This window comes from Helianthus annuus, chromosome 14, assembly GCF_002127325.2.
Source record: "Helianthus annuus cultivar XRQ/B chromosome 14, HanXRQr2.0-SUNRISE, whole genome shotgun sequence".
Lineage (NCBI taxonomy): Eukaryota > Viridiplantae > Streptophyta > Magnoliopsida > Asterales > Asteraceae > Helianthus > Helianthus annuus.
In genome coordinates, this window is record NC_035446.2 from 141878393 (window position 1) to 141899033 (window position 20641).

The 20641-nt window shown below is 41.6% G+C and overlaps 2 protein-coding genes across 4 annotated transcripts; one reads left to right on the plus strand and one right to left on the minus strand.

Annotated features, from left to right (window-relative positions):
• Positions 1-1909: 1909 nt before the first annotated feature.
• LOC110904031 (alpha-dioxygenase 1) lies at positions 1910-20114 on the minus strand. 2 transcript variants are annotated; one of them, XM_022149841.2, is made up of 10 exons: positions 19960-20114; positions 19614-19880; positions 4249-4398; positions 4006-4139; positions 3634-3847; positions 3396-3541; positions 3083-3310; positions 2765-2967; positions 2435-2678; positions 1910-2337 (listed from the first exon to the last, which is right to left on the minus strand). In XM_022149841.2, the coding sequence occupies exons 1-10, from the start codon at positions 20077-20079 to the stop codon at positions 2112-2114; spliced, it is 1932 nt and encodes a 643-aa protein (XP_022005533.1). In that variant the 5' UTR covers positions 20080-20114; the 3' UTR covers positions 1910-2111. The 2 variants fall into 2 exon arrangements, with proteins under 2 accessions (XP_022005533.1, XP_035839228.1); XM_035983335.1 differs by lacking the exons at positions 19614-19880; positions 19960-20114 and adding an exon at positions 7244-7429.
• On the plus strand, positions 9028-12737 carry LOC110904030. 2 transcript variants are annotated; one of them, XM_035983334.1, is made up of 3 exons: positions 9028-11067; positions 11140-12185; positions 12258-12737. In XM_035983334.1, the coding sequence occupies exons 1-3, from the start codon at positions 9660-9662 to the stop codon at positions 12585-12587; spliced, it is 2784 nt and encodes a 927-aa protein (XP_035839227.1). In that variant the 5' UTR covers positions 9028-9659; the 3' UTR covers positions 12588-12737. The 2 variants fall into 2 exon arrangements, with proteins under 2 accessions (XP_035839227.1, XP_022005532.1); XM_022149840.2 differs by having other exon boundaries at positions 9028-12185.
• Positions 20115-20641: the final 527 nt, after the last annotated feature.

Below are 20641 nucleotides of genomic sequence, written 5' to 3' on the forward strand. Positions count from 1 at the left end.
ACCTTGTAGCGACTACTCGGAGAGTACTCGGCCTTGGAAACCTTGTTTTATAACCATGGCTCCTCGTTCACGGACTTTTCAAGGTGACACACAAACTCCTCCCATGTGGAGGAGTCCGTCCACGGACGCATGATGAACTTGACATTTTCATAAAGAACGTTGGTCAAATGACATTTTCGTAAATTTCCTAATATTATATTTTATTGGAGACTTGGAGTGTGAAAATATCGTTGAGGTATATGGTCAATGATCCTATTATTTTTTGGAGACTTGGGAGTGTGAAAATATCGTTGGGGTATATATTTTTAGTTGAAAATGTTTTTTATTTTATTTTTTTTAACAGGAAGGAGAATACTTTGACCAATATCGTGGCATATTTTAAAAAGTCAACAAATCAATTATATTTTACCTGCTAATTCAATAAATATATTAAAAAATATATGTTTAGGTAAAATAATAATTTTACCCAGCAAAGCAATATATATCATCTTTTTTACCGAGGATACAGTTATGTGCCATGGAGTATCTAATAATAAGAGTTTACTTATGATCCAAATGTTACACAAACCTTTAATGTGTTAAAAGAGATTTCACTGCTATTAATAAATACCTTTTAGCGTTCAAAACAGTCATAAATTTGTTACAAGTATCTTTTTAGTAGCAGCGTTGTTTACTTCTCTTTTCTAGTAGTGAATTCCTTTTAGCTGCCAATAGAGATCTTCCCTTTCCTTTGGTGTATTTGAATTATAGAGTTGTTAAGGCGTTTGGGATTTGGCTTGTTGTTTTAGTTTATTTCTTTTTGAAGGTTCAAAATATCTACACACCTCATCTATTTATTTGCACACGCCTTGCCTCATATAGGCCAAGGGTTACATCAAAATCACTGCATGTCTGGTGTCAGCTCTGATCTGACTGCTCCTATACGCCACATATAGGCCTATACGTACGAGGCGTACATGACCTCTTGTACAGGTCTCATATATGACCCCTGCCCGGTATATGCCGAGTATAGGCATATATGGGACGTATATAGGGGCTTTTTTTACAAGCAATTTATACAATATTAATCGTTTTAGCAAAGTTTAATAAAAATAAGTATTTTTTAAATAAATTACAATTTTTTTTATACAATATTAATCAATTTTTTATACGATATTACACCTATCGTATTGAAGTAGTTTAGGCCTATAAGGAATCTATACTACACCTATTGGCCTATATGGGATCTATACTACACCTATAGGCTGATACGAGACCTAAACAAGGGTTATACTATACGCTACTAAACAATTTTTTTTTTAAATTACTTATTATCTTATTATAAAACTTTGCTAAAACAATAAATATTATATAAAAGTGTTTGTTTAAAAAAGCCCCTTATAAACGCTTAGTACAAGCCTATACGAGACGTAAAATGATCTATTTTGCCTATATATACGCCTTGTATAGGCCTATACAAGCCATACAGGACATGAAATAACATAATCAGATATTCTCTTAGAAATTGAATACGGTTATACGCCCAGTATAGGCCAATACGAAGGCCTATACAAAGGCGTGTAAATAGGTACTTAAGTGTGTAAATATGCCGACCCTTTTTGAATCACTGTTTTCGAATACATTGTTTTCTTTAGATTGATTACAAGTTTGTCTTTAAAAAAATATACGAAACATAAATATTACTCTTAACAAAACATAATTAAACTTTATTCTATATAACAGTTTGTGTTGTTTGTAACAAGCATCAAAATTGTTGCTATCTGTAACAAAATCTTTTAGCTTTAATTCATTTTAATCACGGTTTAAAACATACTTTCATCCACAAACTTAGTAGACAACATTGGCGGATTATAGGTTAGGAAAAGTTCTCCAACTATAGTGAATTCATAAAGTCTCCTCTCGTTAACAATATAATAATCCAATTGCCTTTTATTTCATCAAGATACATACAATATACATCACATATTCTTTTATTCCATAAGAAAATTAAATAACGCATATATACTAAGCAAATAAATATTGAATAAGGCACCCCAACAGATGCAATACCTATACATATATATATATATATATACCAAACATGTAATATATTCTTTTCCATCAAATCATTATCACTTGGGGAGACGGAAATAAATTGGTACGGGATTATGAGGCTCAGGGGCAGCATCCCACACCGAGAAAGCACTTGTTGAGTTCATCCATCTATCGGTCATCTCTGGATAGTGTCGGTCCAACACATCTTTCAGACTCTCTGTTGTGTTCACCCATTCGAACCCTTTTTTTGTGTACACATCTTCGTTAAAATCGCTAGTGAAGAATCTATCCGCTTGGAGTCGCCTGCACATGAACCAATATTTAGTTTGTATAAAAATTTATCCATTAGTTTGTTTATTTACAGTTTTGATTCACTTATTTTGGTGATTTGTATATATACCTTGAGGCCATGGCTAGAAAGATAACAAAAGCGGTTTCGCTAATGGCGAACCCATTGATCTTTTTCTCGGCCATCATTCCTATCAACAGATCAAGCTCTTCGACATCATCACCGTACACTTCACGCAATGTGGCAATAGCTTCTTTGTCCTCTGTTAGATCTTCCCATTTGGAGATTGGGATCAAGAAAAGTGATCTACGGAACTCATTATATCTTGCTACCTTCCTCTCCCTATCCCTATAAACTGCACGCATCATGATCATATATTAGGATCAAAATTAATCATGTATATATATACACATTCTTTATTGAAAGACAAAAGGAGCTTACTCTCAAGTGATGCTAAATCAATGTGGTCGGGGCGATCAGTCCCATCCACGTTTTGAGGCACAATGTCCCTAAGCCAGACTGGATAGTTAAATAGCTCAAGCGCCCCACAGGCTTGATGTCCCATGGATACCATTTGTGCGGTAAATCCAATTTTTGATAATTCCTTTTCTCCATTCTTTCCAATCAAATTGATCATGTCAATCCTGAATGTAAATTAATAACTATGAGCATACTTATTTGTTGGTTATTACATGAAGATACAAAGAAGTAAATTGTTATTCAAATTAAGAAAAAATAACTTAGGTGTGATTTACGTACTCCTTAGTAATCTTTGGGGACTTGTTAGGGCCTGGTGTGGAATTAAGATCCCTTATGACAAGTTGATCAGGTAAGAGAGAATGCATTCGATAAACACTTGTAAACTCTTCTGTTAGCGAGTAGGGTACCCCGTGGTTTTCGGGTTTCTTTAGCCCTACTAGTCCTCCCAAAATAGACCCTCCAACATGCCCAAATGTGTCCTTGAATCTTTTCCCCAATAGCCCATACCTTGACATAACAAATTTCAACAAAATATTAGTAAATATGCTTCATTTCAAGAATGAAGTTTATTTATTTTAAAATAAGTAATTACCAGTTAGCTCTCATTCCGGCAACAAGCATGTCAGTTTTGAGAAGCTCAATGGTCCAATCAATGGTGTGGACCTTTGCGATCACCGCAGAAGTTACTAGTCTTGCGTGGCGATACAGATCTTCATCGTCCAAATAAGGATATTCTTTCTGAAAGACATAAGTATATTGTAAGCTACTAGCTAGCTGATGAACTAAAAATAACTGGCTACATGTTTACCAATTACCATATACACACATACCTTTAAGGTGTCACAAACCGCATTGTGCTCGTGGATAAAGAGGGCTTGCAAAGTTGACACCCCAATCCAACTATTACGAATGTCTCCCGCTATGGGCAATCCATCGTTGTCGTGTTGAAGGAGACCATCTTTTGCAATCTTGAGCTTTCCGTCAATGAACGTTCTTATGTGACGAGCAGCATTTAAGTTGCTTCCATATACCGCACTCGCGTCCCTGTACATATCATATATATCCCACTCTTAACTTCATACTATTTATTTGAATATATACTGATTGTCTTTTTCAATTCTTTTTTTATAACTATTAATTAATGAGAGTTTTTAACAATGCAAGGTTATAAAATATGATTAATTAAACTATAGAAATCATACCACCAAGGAGTTCTGATGTTACGATGACCTTTCTTAATGTCAGAAAGACCGGTGTCGATTTCTTTAGTCTCGAAGAACCTAAAAGATTTGAGAGGGCATTCACTTGCTACTTCTGCTGGCGCCCTAAGCTCAATCTGTTATCATAATATATAATCCATGGTAACATATTATATATGTGTTAGTACAAAAGTTCATCCTAGCTTCTTATGGCACGGGATTATATAATATCTTGATTAATCGAACCTGGTTTGTTTCTTCGAGGTGATCAATCCAATCATGAATCATGAACTGAATCCATGAAGCAGCAATCATGTTGAACTGCTTTCCGGTGTCTATAAGTTGTTTACGTGCTAGAAGCTTTGTTGCTACCACCATCGGATCTGGCTTCAATAGCTGCACACAGAAATACGTTTTAGTACAATTGTCTCACCCTACATTCAAAGCTCGACTACCATTTCAAATTTCTGTTGTTTATTGTGAGTTGCATTGAATAACTACTATTAGATTTTTTTGAAAAGTAATAACTACTATTAGATGAACGAACTTTTTTGCATGTTACATTTTTATCTAGAAGTTATTTACTTGCTTTAAATTTGATAAATCAAAATCCAGCTCCAGACAAGACTACAAGCAAAGGATGACACTCGTATAAAAATGATTATAAAATTTATGAGGTATAATAAGAATGAAATCTTCGAAACCTGCTTATTTAATACTCCCTCCGTCCCATTAAAAGTGTCCTATTTTGAATTTTTCTTTATTTATAAAGTTCGACTTTAATTATATATTTTTTGTGTTATATAAAACTTGATAAAAATTAACCCGATAAAAACACTTGTAAAACACATTCAAATCATATAACTTTCATCAAGTATTATTTAACACAAACAAAATTATTTAAGGTCAAAGTTCATAAATAAAGACTTTGAAAATTCAAAATATGACGTTTTTAATGGGACGGATGGAGTATGTAGTAATTAGATAAACATGTGATCAATAAACAGGATTTGTACTTATGATCTATTGATCTAGTGGCATGTTATTTGTTTCTCATGAAAATATAAGTTTAAATTTTTGTAAGTAAAAAATTAGGTGATATTTAGTTGTAAAAAATTATTATTAAAAAAATAAATTAAGGGATTTCGTGTATATCGTATCTCACTTTAATTTCATTGATAATTATGTCGGTTAAAACTGCTATTCTCATCTAACAAAAGGAAGTCAGCTTTGTCATTAGACATATTATATAAAAAGAATAGTATTTAGACTAAAAAAGTTTTAATTTTATTATATAAATGTTGGTGTGGACCATACGTGATGTTTTAATGGGATAGCGGAGTGGCAGTTAGAATATCAAGTACTGCCAATAACTACATGACAAATGAAAAAAAAAAAAAAAAAAAAAAGAAAGAAAGAATAACAAATCTTGAACAATGACAGTGGATCGATCGGTATATATATGACTTGTGTTTTATCTACAAGAGTAATAAACATCTAATTTTTAGTCTAACTTTTAAGATGGACATAATTCTCTTGATGATAATTAAAATTTTAAATAATCACGTGTGTCAAAATTATCTGACCTTGAGATTTATATTTACAATTACTTAGTATGAATCTATACTATATAATAAAAGAAACCACTTTGGAGATACATATCATTCATTGAAGTCATCTATCTTTTAACCTATTAAAATTAAATAATTATTTAAAATTAAATAATTATTTATGAGATATACGTAGAGATATACCATTTAATATATATAATTATGAGATATACGTAGAGATATAGTATAGGTTAAAAACTTATTTAGAAAATATACTATTAATATTAAATTATTATTTTTATAATATATTTCCTTAGATATAGGAATAGGTTACATTATAGTTTTATTATATCGTAGAGAGATTTTATTTTAATATTTACGTTTAGACTTTTACATCCAAATTTAGGTAACAGATTTAAATTGTCTATGACTTTTTATAATCAGTAATATGTTTTAAATATATTTAATTTTTTATAATCAGTAAATTTTTTAAATATATTTATTTTAAATAAAATATTATATATATTTTAAATATGTTTTATAAAAATAAGAATATGACTTAAGATGTAATTTTAAGGAGAGAAAAATTATTATTATTTAATAGGAGAGAAAATGCAGGAAATCAAAATCTGAAATTAATCATAACTCAACTCGTGTATTACACGAGGTTTTTAAAGATATAAGTTTTAACTATTTACTATATAAAATTACATTTATTCAACCTGTGTAACACACGTGGGTTTTTTAATATACAACTTTTTTTTATCATTTAGTATACAAAATTACATTTATCCAACCCGTGTAATACATGAGGTATTTAAAAATATATTTTTTTATTATTTGATATATAAATTCAACCCGTGTAATACACGAGGGTTTTTAAAGATATAACTTTTTTTATAAATTACTATACAAAATTACATTTACACAACCTGTGTAATACATGAGTTTTTAAAAATATAACCTTTTTATTATTTGATATATAAAATTAGATTTATTCAACCCATATAATACACGGGGTTTTTTAAATATATAAATAATTTATTATTTAGTATTTTTTTTCATTATTTGATGTATAAAATTATATTTATTCAACTTATACAACAATACAAGGGGTTTTTAAAGATATAACTTTTTATTTTTTTAGTATATAAAATTATATGTATTCAATCCATGTAATAAATAAAGTTTTTAAAGATATATTATTGTATTATTTAGTATATAAATTCACATTTATTCAGCCCGTATAATATACGGGGTTCTAATTAGCATATAGATATACAAAGCTCTAAATATTAAGTTGGGTTGAGACAGTCGACTATCTCTACTCATCACTAATTTATTTTGCAAAACATGTTACGTAAATTTAAGGATATATCTATAGATTTGTGCTAGGATTTAAAAAGATACATGTATTATATCTTTTTAAATATCATCCTAAACATTACAAATAAAACTTTGGGAAAATTTCATGTACTGTAGAGAGCGTCAGAATTCAAGCAAAGACGTCGTAAAATTTCTCTTTTGCTCTTTGTCAATCAAAACCTAAAAGAAACCCTAACCAGTCAAGGTTATAAAAAATGACCAGTTCAACATCAATACAATTTTAGAACAATAGTTGGAAAAGATAACTAGCTAGTGATATATATGTCAATATGTGTTATTTGAAGTTCATCGATTAATATATATACCTGTTGAAACAATGGTTAACACAAGGGATAACCAAGGGGGTCGTTTCACTTATAGGGTTCAACCTCCTCTCTTGCTCGTATCCAAGGCTCGAGATCTGCAAAACAGTAAACACCGTTAGTCTCGTTAAGAGGGGAAAGAGAGGTTTTCCCTCTTAACCAGGCTCCGGCGTGAGAATAAGTACTGTTCCGAGATGAATAAAACAGTGTGTGTATAGAGTGAGTAAAGAGAGCCAAGATCCTTAACCTGAATGATGAAGGGTTCTATTTATAGCCGGAGGGTGAAGAAGGAGGAAGTAGCTGTGCCAGCTGTGGATGTGCGCCAGCTGTCCGACCAAGGGGAATATCCTCTTGGTCTGCTCTGTCAGGGACGGCGTAGTGGTACACGTGGCGTCCCCGCATTCGACGGTGTTGGGCACCTCGTACTGGTCATGTCAGCCCTGCTCCCTGGATTGTCGCAGGCCCATGTGGCTTCTTGTGTATGGTGCCACGTATTGTCCTTGATGTTGGGCGAGGCATCTTTGATGCCCGCCGGGCCTTATCCGGTTGTCTTCTGGAAGCTTCTAGAAGATCCAGATGATGTGGATGCCTTGTGTGCACAAAAAGTGGTGTGGTCCCTGCCATGTAGGCAGGGAATTGGGACCATACCTCTTCAAGTCCCCCCAGTCCAGTGTGCCTTCTAGTTGAGTTGATCGTCTAGGAGGGATTCTGGACTTATGAGAGTTGTGGTTTTTATGCATCGCGTTGGAATTGGTGAATATAAATTGAGCCGAGTGGACGCATGCCGCGTGAGTCTTGGCCTTTTGAAAAAAGTGAGCCAAATGGACGCATGCCGCATGGGTTTTGGCTCTTTGAAAAAAGTGAGCCAAATGGACGCATGCCGCATGGGTTTTGGCCCTTTGAAAAAAGTGAGCCAAATGGACGCATGCCGCATGGGTTTTGGCTCTTTGAAAAAAGTGAGCCAAATGGACACATGCCGCATGGGTTTTGGCCCTTTGAAAAAAGTGAGCCAAATGGACGCATGCCGCATGGGTTTTGGCTCTTTGAAAAAAGTGAGCCAAATGGACGCATGCCGCATGGGTTTTGGCTCTTTGAAAAAAGTGAGCCAAATGGACGCATGCCGCATGGGTTTTGGCCCTTTGAAAAAAGTGAGCCAAATGGACGCATGCCGCATGGGTTTTGGCTCTTTGAAAAAAGTGAGCCAAATGGACGCATGCCGCATGGGTTTTGGCCCTTTGAAAAAAGTGAGCCAAATGGACGCATGCCGCATGGGTTTTGGCCCTTTGAAAAAAGTGAGCCAAATGGACGCATGCCGCATGGGTTTTGGCTCTTTGAAAAAAGTGAGCCAAATGGACACATGCCGCATGGGTTTTGGCCCTTTGAAAAAAGTGAGCCAAATGGACGCATGCCGCATGGGTTTTGGCTCTTTGAAAAAAGTGAGCCAAATGGACGCATGCCGCATGGGTTTTGGCTCTTTGAAAAAAGTGAGCCAAATGGACGCATGCCGCATGGGTTTTGGCCCTTTGAAAAAGTGAGCCAAATGGACGCATGCCGCATGGGTTTTGGCTCTTTGAAAAAAGTGAGCCAAATGGACGCATGCCGCATGGGTTTTGGCCCTTTGAAAAAAGTGAGCCAAATGGACGCATGCCGCATGGGTTTTGGCCCTTTGAAAAAAGTGAGCCAAATGGACGTATGCCGCATGGGTTTTGGCTCTTTGAAAAAAGTGAGCCAAATGGACGCATGCCGCATGGGTTTTGGCTCTTTGAAAAAAGTGAGCCAAATGGACGCATGCCGCATGGGTTTTGGCCCTTTGAAAAAAGTGAGCCAAATGGACGCATGCCGCATGGGTTTTGGCCCTTTCGTGCTTTCTTCTGTTTGAAGTTTGGTGGTTATGGGGGAGCGTTTGGTGTGACCGTCTGACATCCCTGTCTTTTCGGAGGTGAACAGTTGCTTTTGCAGTGACTTTCTGTCACATCAGCAGACCCTGTTGCCCATGCTTCCCGAAAAATGAGCCGACGTCTTCTCTTTCCTCTGACGTGTCGGCCATCTATTGGTTACTTTTCCTGCCTCCTGACGTTCCACTATCTCTCGCATTTAATGCGATGAGTATAAATAGTAGAGCGGTTATTCACTTCTCCCATATCTTCGAAATTTCTAAGTGATTCTCTCCCTTCCTTTCTCCTTTGTTCTTCTTGTCCTTCATATTTTTTCAAATCCGAAGTATCTTACTCTTGATTTTTCTTAATGGCGGAGAAAAATCCTTCTCAGAAGAAAAGGAAACAACGGAGTAGGGGTCCTCCTGGCCCGGATCAGGCCGTCATTAACTGGAAAGAGGAGGAATTTCATAACCTCGTTAGGGGGCATAACTTTCGACCTGAGTGGGGGGCTCGATATCCTCCGTCTGGATCTACTGCACTGGATGCCCCCCCCCGGTTTTATCACTTTATATGCTGCTTTTTTCCGAGAGGGCAATTTTAGGTTGCCCATTACTAAGTTTGTTGCCGGTGTTTTGAGGGGTTATGGTCTTCATATCTCTCAGATAAATGCCATTGGGCTTCCCCGGATTACTCACTTCGAGTTTGTTTGCCGGTCTTATCGGGTTGAACCAACGTTTCAGATGTTCAACACTTTTTATAGTGTGACATATTCTAGTGGTTTTTATTCTTTTCAAGCCAGGACGGGGGCTGTCCCAGTGTGTTCTGCCCCAATAAAGGGTATTCATGACTGGAAACAGAAGTTTTTCTACATTCGTCGTGGAGTGATTCCGTCGGAGATGACGTACAGGCAGGTCGATCAAGGGATTCCAAGGGTGGAACCGTTGGAGAATTTTGCTGCCCAAGAATGGTATGGGAGGATAACGGCCAAGGCAACTGCTATTTCTCAACTGGATGAAATGGCCTTGGTCGGTGCTGGGATGAGCATGTTATGGGTGCCTAAGCATCCTTTGGGTCAGCCTGTATACAGCCATAAGGGCAAATGTATGATTCCTTCTTATTTTGTCGGTTGTTTACTTCCCTTTAGGCTTGTTTTGTGCTTTGATCTTTGTTGTTTTTCTGCAGTTGGTTATAGCTTGTTGAATGCTTTGGACCCCAAGGCTGCTGGTGCCATGGTTGAAGCCATCCAGGCTGATGGTAACCCGACGTGGCTGGATCAAATACAAGATCGCTTCTTGCACCCTACCGAGCAAAGTTTGAACCGATATGCTGCTGAGGTTCTTGGTGAGGATGTTTTGGGTGACTTTGTTAACTCTGATCAAGAGGATGTCATCGTTGTTTCCAGTGGGAGTTCTGGTCGGAGTGGTGGGGATCTAACGTCTCGTTCCGCGCGTGCAGGTACCGTGCCTGGTGGCAATGCTGAACCTGTACACGAGGTTGTTGGAGATGATGATGATGACGTGGAAGCGTCTATTGATCCGTCTGCTCAGTTGGAGACGAGGAAGAAAGCTCGGATTGATAGGTCTGGAAGGAAAGGAGAGGGAGTTGAGGGTGGAGCTGCCGGATCTTCTCGTAAGCGACCCTCCATTCTTTCTTATCTAGATTATGTAGTAGTGTCTGATACGTTGTCTGGCTTAGGCCCTGGGGAGGTGCGTCAAGGGTCGGATCTTGATGATAAAGCCACTTTAACTGAGCATATGAAGAAGAAGGCTCTTGATGATCATAAGCGTCATCTTGATGAACAAGCTGCTGCCCTTCTTGCGGCCAAGAGGGCCAAGCTTCAAAAGGATGCCCCCCCAGCCCCTTCTGAATCTGAGGTTGATTTGGGTGTATTTAGTGGGGGTCGAGGGAATTTGTTGGAGAAGATATTTGAGGCTTCTGCTCCCCGGCCTGGTAACTTAGTTTCTGTGTATGTTTTTGTCATCTTTTATTTTGTCTTTTTAGCTAATTGTAATTTTGTGGCAGAATCTAAGACTAGCAAGAAGCCACGGCCAGTGGATATTTCGCAGATTACGCCACCTACCTCTCCTCCTTCGAGGACTGTTGGCTTGACCCCTCCTCGAGATGATGCTGATGTAACTGTGAAGGGCGGTGAAGGGTTTGAAGGTATATTTGAGGGAGGTGACGCTGCTGGTGGTGATGTTGGTGGTGATGCTGGTGGAGTTGATAAGGGTAAAGGTATTGAGGTGGAGATGGAGTCTAGTGAGACTACTCCACAACAAACCATTTACACAAAACGTCCTCCCGTTGAAGGTGGAGCCACTTCTGGCTTTGTGCGGAGTCCGCACTTTGAACAAAATCCTGGTGATTCCTGGGGTAACCCGGCTTGCGATGATTTGCCGCACGTCCCCCGTTGGGGCCTTACTCAGGGCTCCCGCATGAATGACTTGCAGAACTGTCAGGAGTTCTTCTCATTATCCCTTCCTCCTGCCGAGAGGATGTTTCAGAAAAACCGCAGCCGATTTGCCCTTATAGATGATCATGTTACGGCTGGGGTTAACTTCTTTGCCACCTCTCAGGAGATTCTTCGTGAGTGGCGTTCTATGGGAGAAGAAACTATGGCGTTTGAGGAGGCCAAGAAGGCATTTGCTGAAGAGAAGGAAAAATTTAATACAGAGCAGAAGGGTCTTCAATGGCGGGTTACTGAGGCTGAGCGGAAATTTGAAGAGCAGAAACAGTTAAACGAGCAAAAACAAAAGGATTGGGAGTCGGCCTGTGCTCGTACGAACGCGGAGATGCAGTCGCAGCGTGATGCTATTGTGCGGCTGTCTGGTGAGAAGACTGCTCTCGCGGAAGAGGCTCATCAAACGCGTCTTGCGGCGGAGAAGAAGGAAAAGGAGTACATTGCGCGGATAGATAAGCTGGAGCTTCTTGTGCAGGCGAAGACTTCGGAATGTGAGGCTGCTCAGCGTCTTCTTGATGAGAAGGCGGCGGAGTGCCGTGCCGCTGAGCTCCTTGCTGAGGAAGCTTCAGCTGATAGTAGGTGGCTGCTATCTCGTGGTGTTCCATTGGTAATGTTCTTTGCCTGTTCTACTTTTGTGTAGTTTTTTCTGCTATCTTATTCAACCTTGTTTTTCATGTAGCTTGCTGATCGTATCTTGAATTCTCCTGAGCTTGCCCAATACATGTTTGAGTTGGGTGGGGCAGGTTATAATAGTGGCCGCAAGAATGGATATGCTGAAGGCAGGTGTGCTGCTGCAAACAATGAGAAGGATTATAAGTTTGAGCTGTATAAAGCTGATTGCGATAATGCGTATGCGAAGAAACGGCGAGAGTTTGCAATGCTTGATTTTGCCGTAGTTAAGGCTGCTGGTAAGTTGGCCCTCAAAGCGGATGGGGTAGCTTTGTTGAAGAAGGCATTGGGAGGAGATGATGCTAGCGGTGCGGGTGGTGCTGGTTCCAGCCGCACTTAGTTTGGGATTTCCGGCCTGTGCGCCGCGTACAGCCTTGTATGGGCTTGTAATGATGTTCCAAGACAATTTGCTTACTTTGTACTTTTGTGTACTTTGACGATTGTTTGTTGCTCTGATTGTGTTTATGCAAATTTTGAAATCGTCATAATATGTGCATGTTTTAATTACTTTGATTAGGTGTCGCGAATGAATGATGGCGCTGACAGGTGATGTTGTGTTATGACAACGTTTTTATCCTGTCGTTTAAGTATGCGCGCTTGTATGTGATATACGACGTGATCGAGTTGCAGGTTATTGTGTGAGCTCGGCTGGGATTGCAGCCTTGGGAGCGTTACAATGTTTAGTTGCCTTGCTATCGATGTTTTCGTGTTTATGTGGGCACGAAGTTATGTTTTTTGGCGTTTTGTAGGCTTTGGTTGTGTTTCTGACCCGGCTGTTCACTTGGTTGTGACGAGCCTTGGAGGTCTACAACGTTTCCTATGGTCGAGCCATTGATGTTTTCGCGTACGCCCGAAGTAATAAATGCAGTTGTGACAAAAATTTTGCATGAAATAGAGGTAGCCAAACGCTTCTTGTATTAAGTAAATGTGTCGGCGATTCGCCTTATACGATTACATGTTTATATGTAGCATTTTCGTAACTGTTGGGCGTTCCAGGTTCGCGGGACCTCTTTGTCGTTCATGGTGCGTAGCTTGTATGCTCCCTTGCCGAGGATCGCATCAATGATGTATGGGCCTTCCCATTTGGGAGCCAGTTTCCCTGGTTTTTCTGTGTTGGATGCTTCATTGTCCCTTAAGACATAATCGCCTGGGTTGAAGGTGCAGATCCGGACTCGGGAATTGTAATACTTTTCAAGCTTTGATTTGTACTTGGCTTCATTGATTGCAGCCATCTCTCTTCGTTCTTCTAGGAGGTCTAGATCGATCCTCCGTTCTTCTTCGTTGTTGATCAGATTCATGGAGAGCATTCTTGGAGATGGGAGTCCGATTTCTGCTGGGATCACAGCTTCGGACCCATAGACCAAGCTGAAGGGTGTTTCTCCATTGCTTGTTTTGGGCATTGTTCTATGGGCCCATAATATGCTTGGTAGCTCGTCGACCCACCCTCGTCTTTTTTCACCGAGCCTTGCTTTGATGCCATCGACGATGCTCTTGTTGACCGCTTCAACTTGCCCATTCCCTTGCGGATGTGCGACCGACGAGAAGGTATGTTCGATGTTTAGTTCCTTGAACCATCGTTCGAGATCATCTGCTGCAAAGTTTGTACCATTGTCGGTGATGATTCGGAGTGGCAGGCCGAAACGGCATATGATTTGTTCCCAGATAAAGCGTTTAACGACTGCTGACGTGGTTGACGCAAGTGCTTTTGCTTCTACCCACTTGGTGAAGTAATCGACCGCGACGATGATAAACTTGACTGCCCCCGGAGCTTCTGGAAAGGGGCCCACCATGTCTATGCCCCATTGCTGAAAGGGCCATGCGGTTGTTACAGGCACCAACGCATTTTTTGGCCGCATGGTTTTTGGTGCATGCCGTTGGCAGCCGCTGCATTTCCTTAGTTCTTTCACGGCATCGAGGTGCATTCCGGGCCAGTAGTACCCGGCGTTCATTACTTTAGCCACTACCATGCGTGGCCTGGCGTGGATGCCGCAGATGCCCTCATGTACTTCCCGGATCAGATAATTTGCGTCGTCGGCGTCGACACATCTCAACAGAGGGCCGAGATATGACTTTCGGTACAATATCCCATCCGCCATTTGATAATGTTCTGACTTATATTGGATTTTCCGCGCCTCGGCTTTATTTTCTGGGAGTATTCCGGACTGTAAGTACATGATGATGGGTGTCATCCATGACGTGGTTCCTGTTTGGATGACGCTGACTTCGCGGAGTGGCACAGACGGGTTGCTTAAGACTTCTATTCGTACGTCTTTGGCTAGGTGCTGAAAACTTGTTGACGCAAGTTTGCTTAAGGCGTCTGCTGGCTTGTTTTCGCTGCGGTTTATGTGGTGCACCTTGTAAGAATAGAAAGTTTGCAGCAACGTCTTTGCCTGGTTGAGATAGAGTGCCATGATGTCGCCCTTGGCTTCGTATTGACCGTTGATTTGTCCTGCCACTAGCATGGAGTCCACATGTGCCTCAATATGTCGGACTCCCATTTTGATTGCTAAGCGCAAGCCGGCCAGAAAGGCTTCATACTCTGCCTCGTTATTTGTGCTCTTGAAGTCTAGACGTATGGCGTAGGTGAACTCGTTTTTGTCTGGGCTCACTAGCCGCAACCCCGCACCTGCCCCATCTTCGTTGGACGCGCCGTCCGTATACAACATCCATGGTTCTTCGATTTGTTTTTTCTCCGCCTTCTCCATCGCCTTGCATTCTCTGTCTTTGTCATCGGGGACTTCCGTCATGAAGTCTGCCAAAACTTGGCCTTTTATCGACGGTCGTGGTCTGAAGACTACGTTGAGTCCCCCTAGCTCTATCGCCCATTTGGCCAACCTTCCTGATATTTCTGGCCTTGCTAGGATATTCCCAATATTGTAATTTGTTAACACGTGGATGACGTGATTGGCGAAATATCGGCGTAGCCTTCTTGACGCGTGAATCAGTGCAAGGACAAGCTTTTCCATGATTGCGTATCTTGTTTCTGGGTCGGTTAGGGTTCTGGACACATAATACACAGGTGTTTGGACACCTTGTCGATCAACCAGCAATACGGCACCGACGGCCCTGTCGGAAGCTGAGAGGTACAAAACCAAAGGTTCTCCTTTGTTAGGTGCGGTTAGAGTTGGCAGCTTGATGAGACAGTCTTTCATCTCGCGGAACGCGCTTTCTGCTTCCGGAGTCCATTGGAATTGGGTTTTCTTCATGCAGTTTCGTAAGGTCTTGATGAATGGGAAAGATTTTGCCGCGTGATTTGCTAGGAATCGATTGAGGGCTGCCAATCGTCCTGCGAGCTTTTGCATATCTTTGATGCTTGCTGGTGAAGGCATCCTCTCTATGGCCTGGACCTTTTCTGGGTTCACCTTAAAACCGTCTTTGGTGACTATGAATCCCAGAAACTTTCCTTCCTCCATTCCAAATGAGCATTTTGCTGGATTCAGTTTGATGCTCACGCTTCGCAGCGTGTTGAAGGTTTTCTGGATATTTACCAGCATTGCGCTCTCCTCCCTGCTCATGATTACCAGATCGTCCATGTATACCTCGATGTATTTACCGATGGCGTCGCTAAATGTTTCGTTCATCAATCGTTGATACGTAGCACCGGCATTCTTTAAGCCGAACGGCATCTTGGTGTAGCAGTATAGCCCCGTTGGCGTGCGGAAAGCGGTTTTATCCTCGTCTTGAACAGCCATCTGGACCTGGTGGTATCCCTTGTAGCAATCCAGAAAGCATTTCCACCGAAACGTTGCCAAAGAATCTATTTTCTCGTCTATGTCGGGCAACGCATAGCAGTCACGGGGGCATGCTTTGTTCAGATCCTTGTAGTCGACGCACATTCGCCAACTACCATTCGGTTTCTTCACCATGACTGGGCTTGCCACCCACGTTTGGTACCGGACTTCCCTGATGATTCCTGCGTTTAGCAGTTCTAACACTTGTTCCTTCATTGCATCATGTTTGATGTCCCCCAGGTGTCGTTTAGCATGCACTACTGGCTTTGCATCCTCTGAGACGTTTAACCGATGTTCCGCAATGTGTCGTGGAACGCCAACCATATCGGCTGGTGTCCAGGCGAACACATCCATGTTTTCATGCAGTAATTTCTTTAACGCCGCACGCGTTAGGTCAGACATTGCGGGTCCCAGAGTGACCGTTTGTTCTGGGTATGCACTGTTCAATACCCATTTTTCTGCCTCTCTGCGCGGTGCGGGCTTGCTTGCTTTTGCCGGCCTGATTTCGTCTGTTGCTAGCACTTCCTTGCTTGCGTATATCAACGCAACGCCTGTTTCGGTTGGAAAACCTATGGCAGAATGTGGTGCGGAACAGATCATGCTGAAATCTCCTTGGGATTCTCGTCCTAAAAGGATGTCATGTCTTGAATGTGCCGGTAGCACCATAAATGTGACTTCTTCAGTTCTTGAATTTCTCCCATCAGAAAGTAATACTGGGAAAGATATTTGTCCTAGGGGAAAGACGGCCTCATTGCAGAATCCAGTTAGTGGGTAGTCAACTGGTTCCAGGCGCGCCTTATCCTCTTGGTCGAATTGATTGAAGCACTGTTCATATATGATGTCTGCGGTGCTTCCTGGATCAATAAAGATGTAATCTGTTTGGTAGTGGCCGATCACCCCTGGAATGACTATTGGCCGCTTTTCTCTTGGACCTCCCCTGACAACTGGGAATACTACTTGCTTCTCGCGCCATGAATCATCCTGCGCGCGTTTGTTGTAGTTTTTTCTTGGTCGCCGTGGTCCTCCTTGCACCATATGGGTTTCTAGCTTTCTGAGCTTCTTGTTGTCTGGACCTTCGTCTCTTCGTTGTATCTGGCGGTAATCGCGCTTTCCTCCTTTGACTAAGTGACCGAGCTTGCCGTCTCTTAGAGCTCTTTCGATTTCTTGTTTCAAGCTGAAGCAATCATCGGTCAGGTGGCCCGTGTCTTTGTGGAATTCACAGAAGAGATTTGGGTCTTGACCCCTTTTGTTGCGCATCTGCAAAGGTGGCTTGAATTGATGGTTCTCTGTAGCTAAAACTTCAGAAGGTGTTTTAGTTAGTGGAGTCCACTGCTTTTCTCTATTTTCGCGCTTTACTTCTTTTCGATGGGCTATCTGATTGATCGTATGGCGTGCGTCGTCCCGTGGGGGACTTCTTTCTCTGTTCCCGGAAGCCCTCCAGGGTTGATTTCTACCCCTTCTGTTGTTTCGATCGTGGTGGTTGTGTGCGCGCTGACGGTGATCGTCACCGGTCAGTTGCCTATCTGTCTGCGCAATGGTTTTGGCTGCTTCAATGAAGGTTTCCCAGTCTTTGGGTCCTCCGTCACGCCCTTTGATTCTTTTAACCAGATCGTCGCATTTAACTGCTCGCATGAAGTGTGCGCGCATCATTTTTTCCGGTATGTCTCCAATTTCCAGACATTCTTTGTTGTACCTCGTAATAAAATCCTCCACGCTTTCGTAGTCTTTTCGGTATATGTTCAGACAATCACCTGGGTCTCTGGCGTGTCTTCGCTGTTGAGAAAAGTGTGCTAAGAATTTTTCTCGGAAGTCGACCCATGACTTGATTTTTCCAGCTGGTAAATTGTCGAACCAGATGCGTGCCGCACCAACGAAAGTTTGAGCAAACAAGTGACACCATGTTGGTAGGTTCCAACCACCTGTTGCTCCTGCGCCTTTGAACACCTGGAGGTGATCATCTGGATCCGTCAACCCATTGTATTTACCTACGTTGTGCGGTAACTTTGTTTTGTCGATGGCCGCGCACGCGATTTCTGGAATAAATTTTGAATTTTCAGCCATGTCCTCAGGACGATAGCTTAAGGTGAAGTCGTGTTCTGCTTTGGGGTTGTACCCCGCGCGCTTGGTTGGTTTGTAAGCCTCATGCTCTGGAGGAAGTCTGCTAAACACTGTGGATTCTGCCTTGTACGTTGGGTCGTCTTCCTCCTCTTCCCATTCTGTATTCATGTTTCGCGCGCCCAAGCGGGTTTGGATCGGTCTTCGTTGCTGATTGGAAGTTTGGACGAAGTTGCTCTCTGTTTCAGCATAGGTATCGCGCGTGTCTTGTATGCTGGGTCTTCTGACCTGTTGCACTGGTTCTCTTTCTGGTCGTAAATTCCACGCGTTTGTCTGCTGAGCCGTGTGTGTACTCAGAGACCTTGGTTGTGGAGTTACGAACGCTGATTGGTTAGCCTGTGCTTGGAGTAAGGCTTGTTGTGCGCTGAGCTGCGTATAGACAAGGTTTATAGACGCCATCTGTTCGGCATACCAGGAAGCCAGAGTTTTTCCTTCGGGTAGCCCTAAAAGTGCAGAATAGTTGAGTTGTGCTTGTTCCGATGGTGCCGAAGGGCCTGGCCCATGGCCTACAGTCTGCGTCGGCGGTGGGGTTTGATGTAACATCCCCGTTGGAGGTTGGAGAGCAGCCCCGTTTGTGGTCTGAGTGATAATTCTTGTTGGTGTTTGGAAAATGGGTCCAGTTGTGGTCTGGCTAGCAGCCCTAGACGCACTTCCAAAAATGGACGGGAATTCGTTGTTCAGCTGGCTTTCCTGGATGGTCTCGTTCCTTTGACTGCGTTGGACGTGTGCCGTGTCCGAAACGAGTTCAAAAGAAGAGATTTCTCCGTCAGCTGGGTGTGAATGATTCTGGTCTGCCATTTTTACGAGTTTTTCTAAAAGAGAAAAAGAGGTGAGAGTGGTCTTGCAAAAAAGCGGATGGCGCCAATGTTGAAACAATGGTTAACACAAGGGATAACCAAGGGGGTCGTTTCACTTATAGGGTTCAACCTCCTCTCTTGCTCGTATCCAAGGCTCGAGATCTGCAAAACAGTAAACACCGTTAGTCTCGTTAAGAGGGGAAAGAGAGGTTTTCCCTCTTAACCAGGCTCCGGCGTGAGAATAAGTACTGTTCCGAGATGAATAAAACAGTGTGTGTATAGAGTGAGTAAAGAGAGCCAAGATCCTTAACCTGAATGATGAAGGGTTCTATTTATAGCCGGAGGGTGAAGAAGGAGGAAGTAGCTGTGCCAGCTGTGGATGTGCGCCAGCTGTCCGACCAAGGGGAATATCCTCTTGGTCTGCTCTGTCAGGGACGGCGTAGTGGTACACGTGGCGTCCCCGCATTCGACGGTGTTGGGCACCTCGTACTGGTCATGTCAGCCCTGCTCCCTGGATTGTCGCAGGCCCATGTGGCTTCTTGTGTATGGTGCCACGTATTGTCCTTGATGTTGGGCGAGGCATCTTTGATGCCCGCCGGGCCTTATCCGGTTGTCTTCTGGAAGCTTCTAGAAGATCCAGATGATGTGGATGCCTTGTGTGCACAAAAAGTGGTGTGGTCCCTGCCATGTAGGCAGGGAATTGGGACCATACCTCTTCAATACCTTATCTCTCTGATCAACCGGGGGCATGTTACGGCCAAAGAAAGTTCCTTCACTGCCGGCACTTTCATTTAAAGGATCGTTAAACTTTCCATTGGCGGTCCTGAAATCAACCTCATCGGTATCAAATCGAACCCCCACCCGAGTTTTCCCAACACTGAGCAGATTATACTTATCATGAAGAATCCGGCGAATGGCCAAGTAAGTAAGACCTAAGAACACAGGAAAACGGTGCCATCCTATCCCGGATTTATCGACACCATGAATGATCTGCCAAAGTATAATTATAATCACAAAATGAGCTATAGTAAATTAAAAGTTTAATTACATGCATGCAGCATTAACATACCAAGAAGAGAAACTTGTCAATGAGTGTCATCCTTTCAAAGAGTTCATGAAAGTCGGCATGGATGAAGTGTTTGAAGGGTGAAAGAAGTTGTTGTTTTGCAAAAGACATGAATGTTTTCATTTTGGGTATTGATGAATATGTTTTTGTGAGGTTTACAATGCCAAGATGGGCTATATATAACATTATAGATATGGGGACTTTAGACACGCTTGTGGTTTGACTCTGAATATTCAAAAAATGAGTGTGTACGTACGGAAATGAAGAAGATTATAGTTACAGTCTTACAAACTGTGTAAAGAACCACAATTTGGACATTTTCTAAGTCGAAAAGGTACAACTACTCAACCACTAGCTACTATCTCTATATAAAATGTAATATTATTTTAGTAAAACTATGTTATTCTTCAATCGTAGGGTAGGTCATGGTCAGATACCTTATCCTCTAAAATCATCTTTCTGATAACCAGTGCGGGCCCGATTAAGACAACGTAGTCTGGACAGACTTGGCTAGGGCCCCCCGATTTGGGAGGTGTGAGAGTTGCTCTCACAACCAAAGTAGACTCTCACCTTTAAAAAAAAAATAGAAGTTTTACAATAATTAATATATTAACTATGATTATGAAACTTTTTTTTTTTACTAAGTTACTAAAAAACAATATTGGTTTTTTTCTGAATAAACTGT

What these genes read in the sequence shown, in the direction of transcription:
- LOC110904030 (XM_022149840.2), top strand. Translation starts at nt 9,660, where the DNA reads ATGCCCCCCCCCGGTTTTATCACTTTATATGCTGCTTTTTTCCGAGAG. An exon ending in TATCTCGTGGTGTTCCATTG is followed by an intron (nt 12,186 to 12,257) that starts GTAATGTTCTTT and finishes TTTTTCATGTAG; the next exon opens with CTTGCTGATCGTATCTTGAA.
- LOC110904031 (XM_022149841.2), bottom strand. Translation starts at nt 20,079, where the DNA reads ATGAAAACATTCATGTCTTTTGCAAAACAACAACTTCTTTCACCCTTC. An exon ending in TTGACAAGTTTCTCTTCTTG is followed by an intron (nt 19,881 to 19,959) that starts GTATGTTAATGC and finishes ATACTTTGGCAG; the next exon opens with ATCATTCATGGTGTCGATAA. An exon ending in GCCGGAATGAGAGCTAACTG is followed by an intron (nt 3,311 to 3,395) that starts GTAATTACTTAT and finishes TGTTATGTCAAG; the next exon opens with GTATGGGCTATTGGGGAAAA.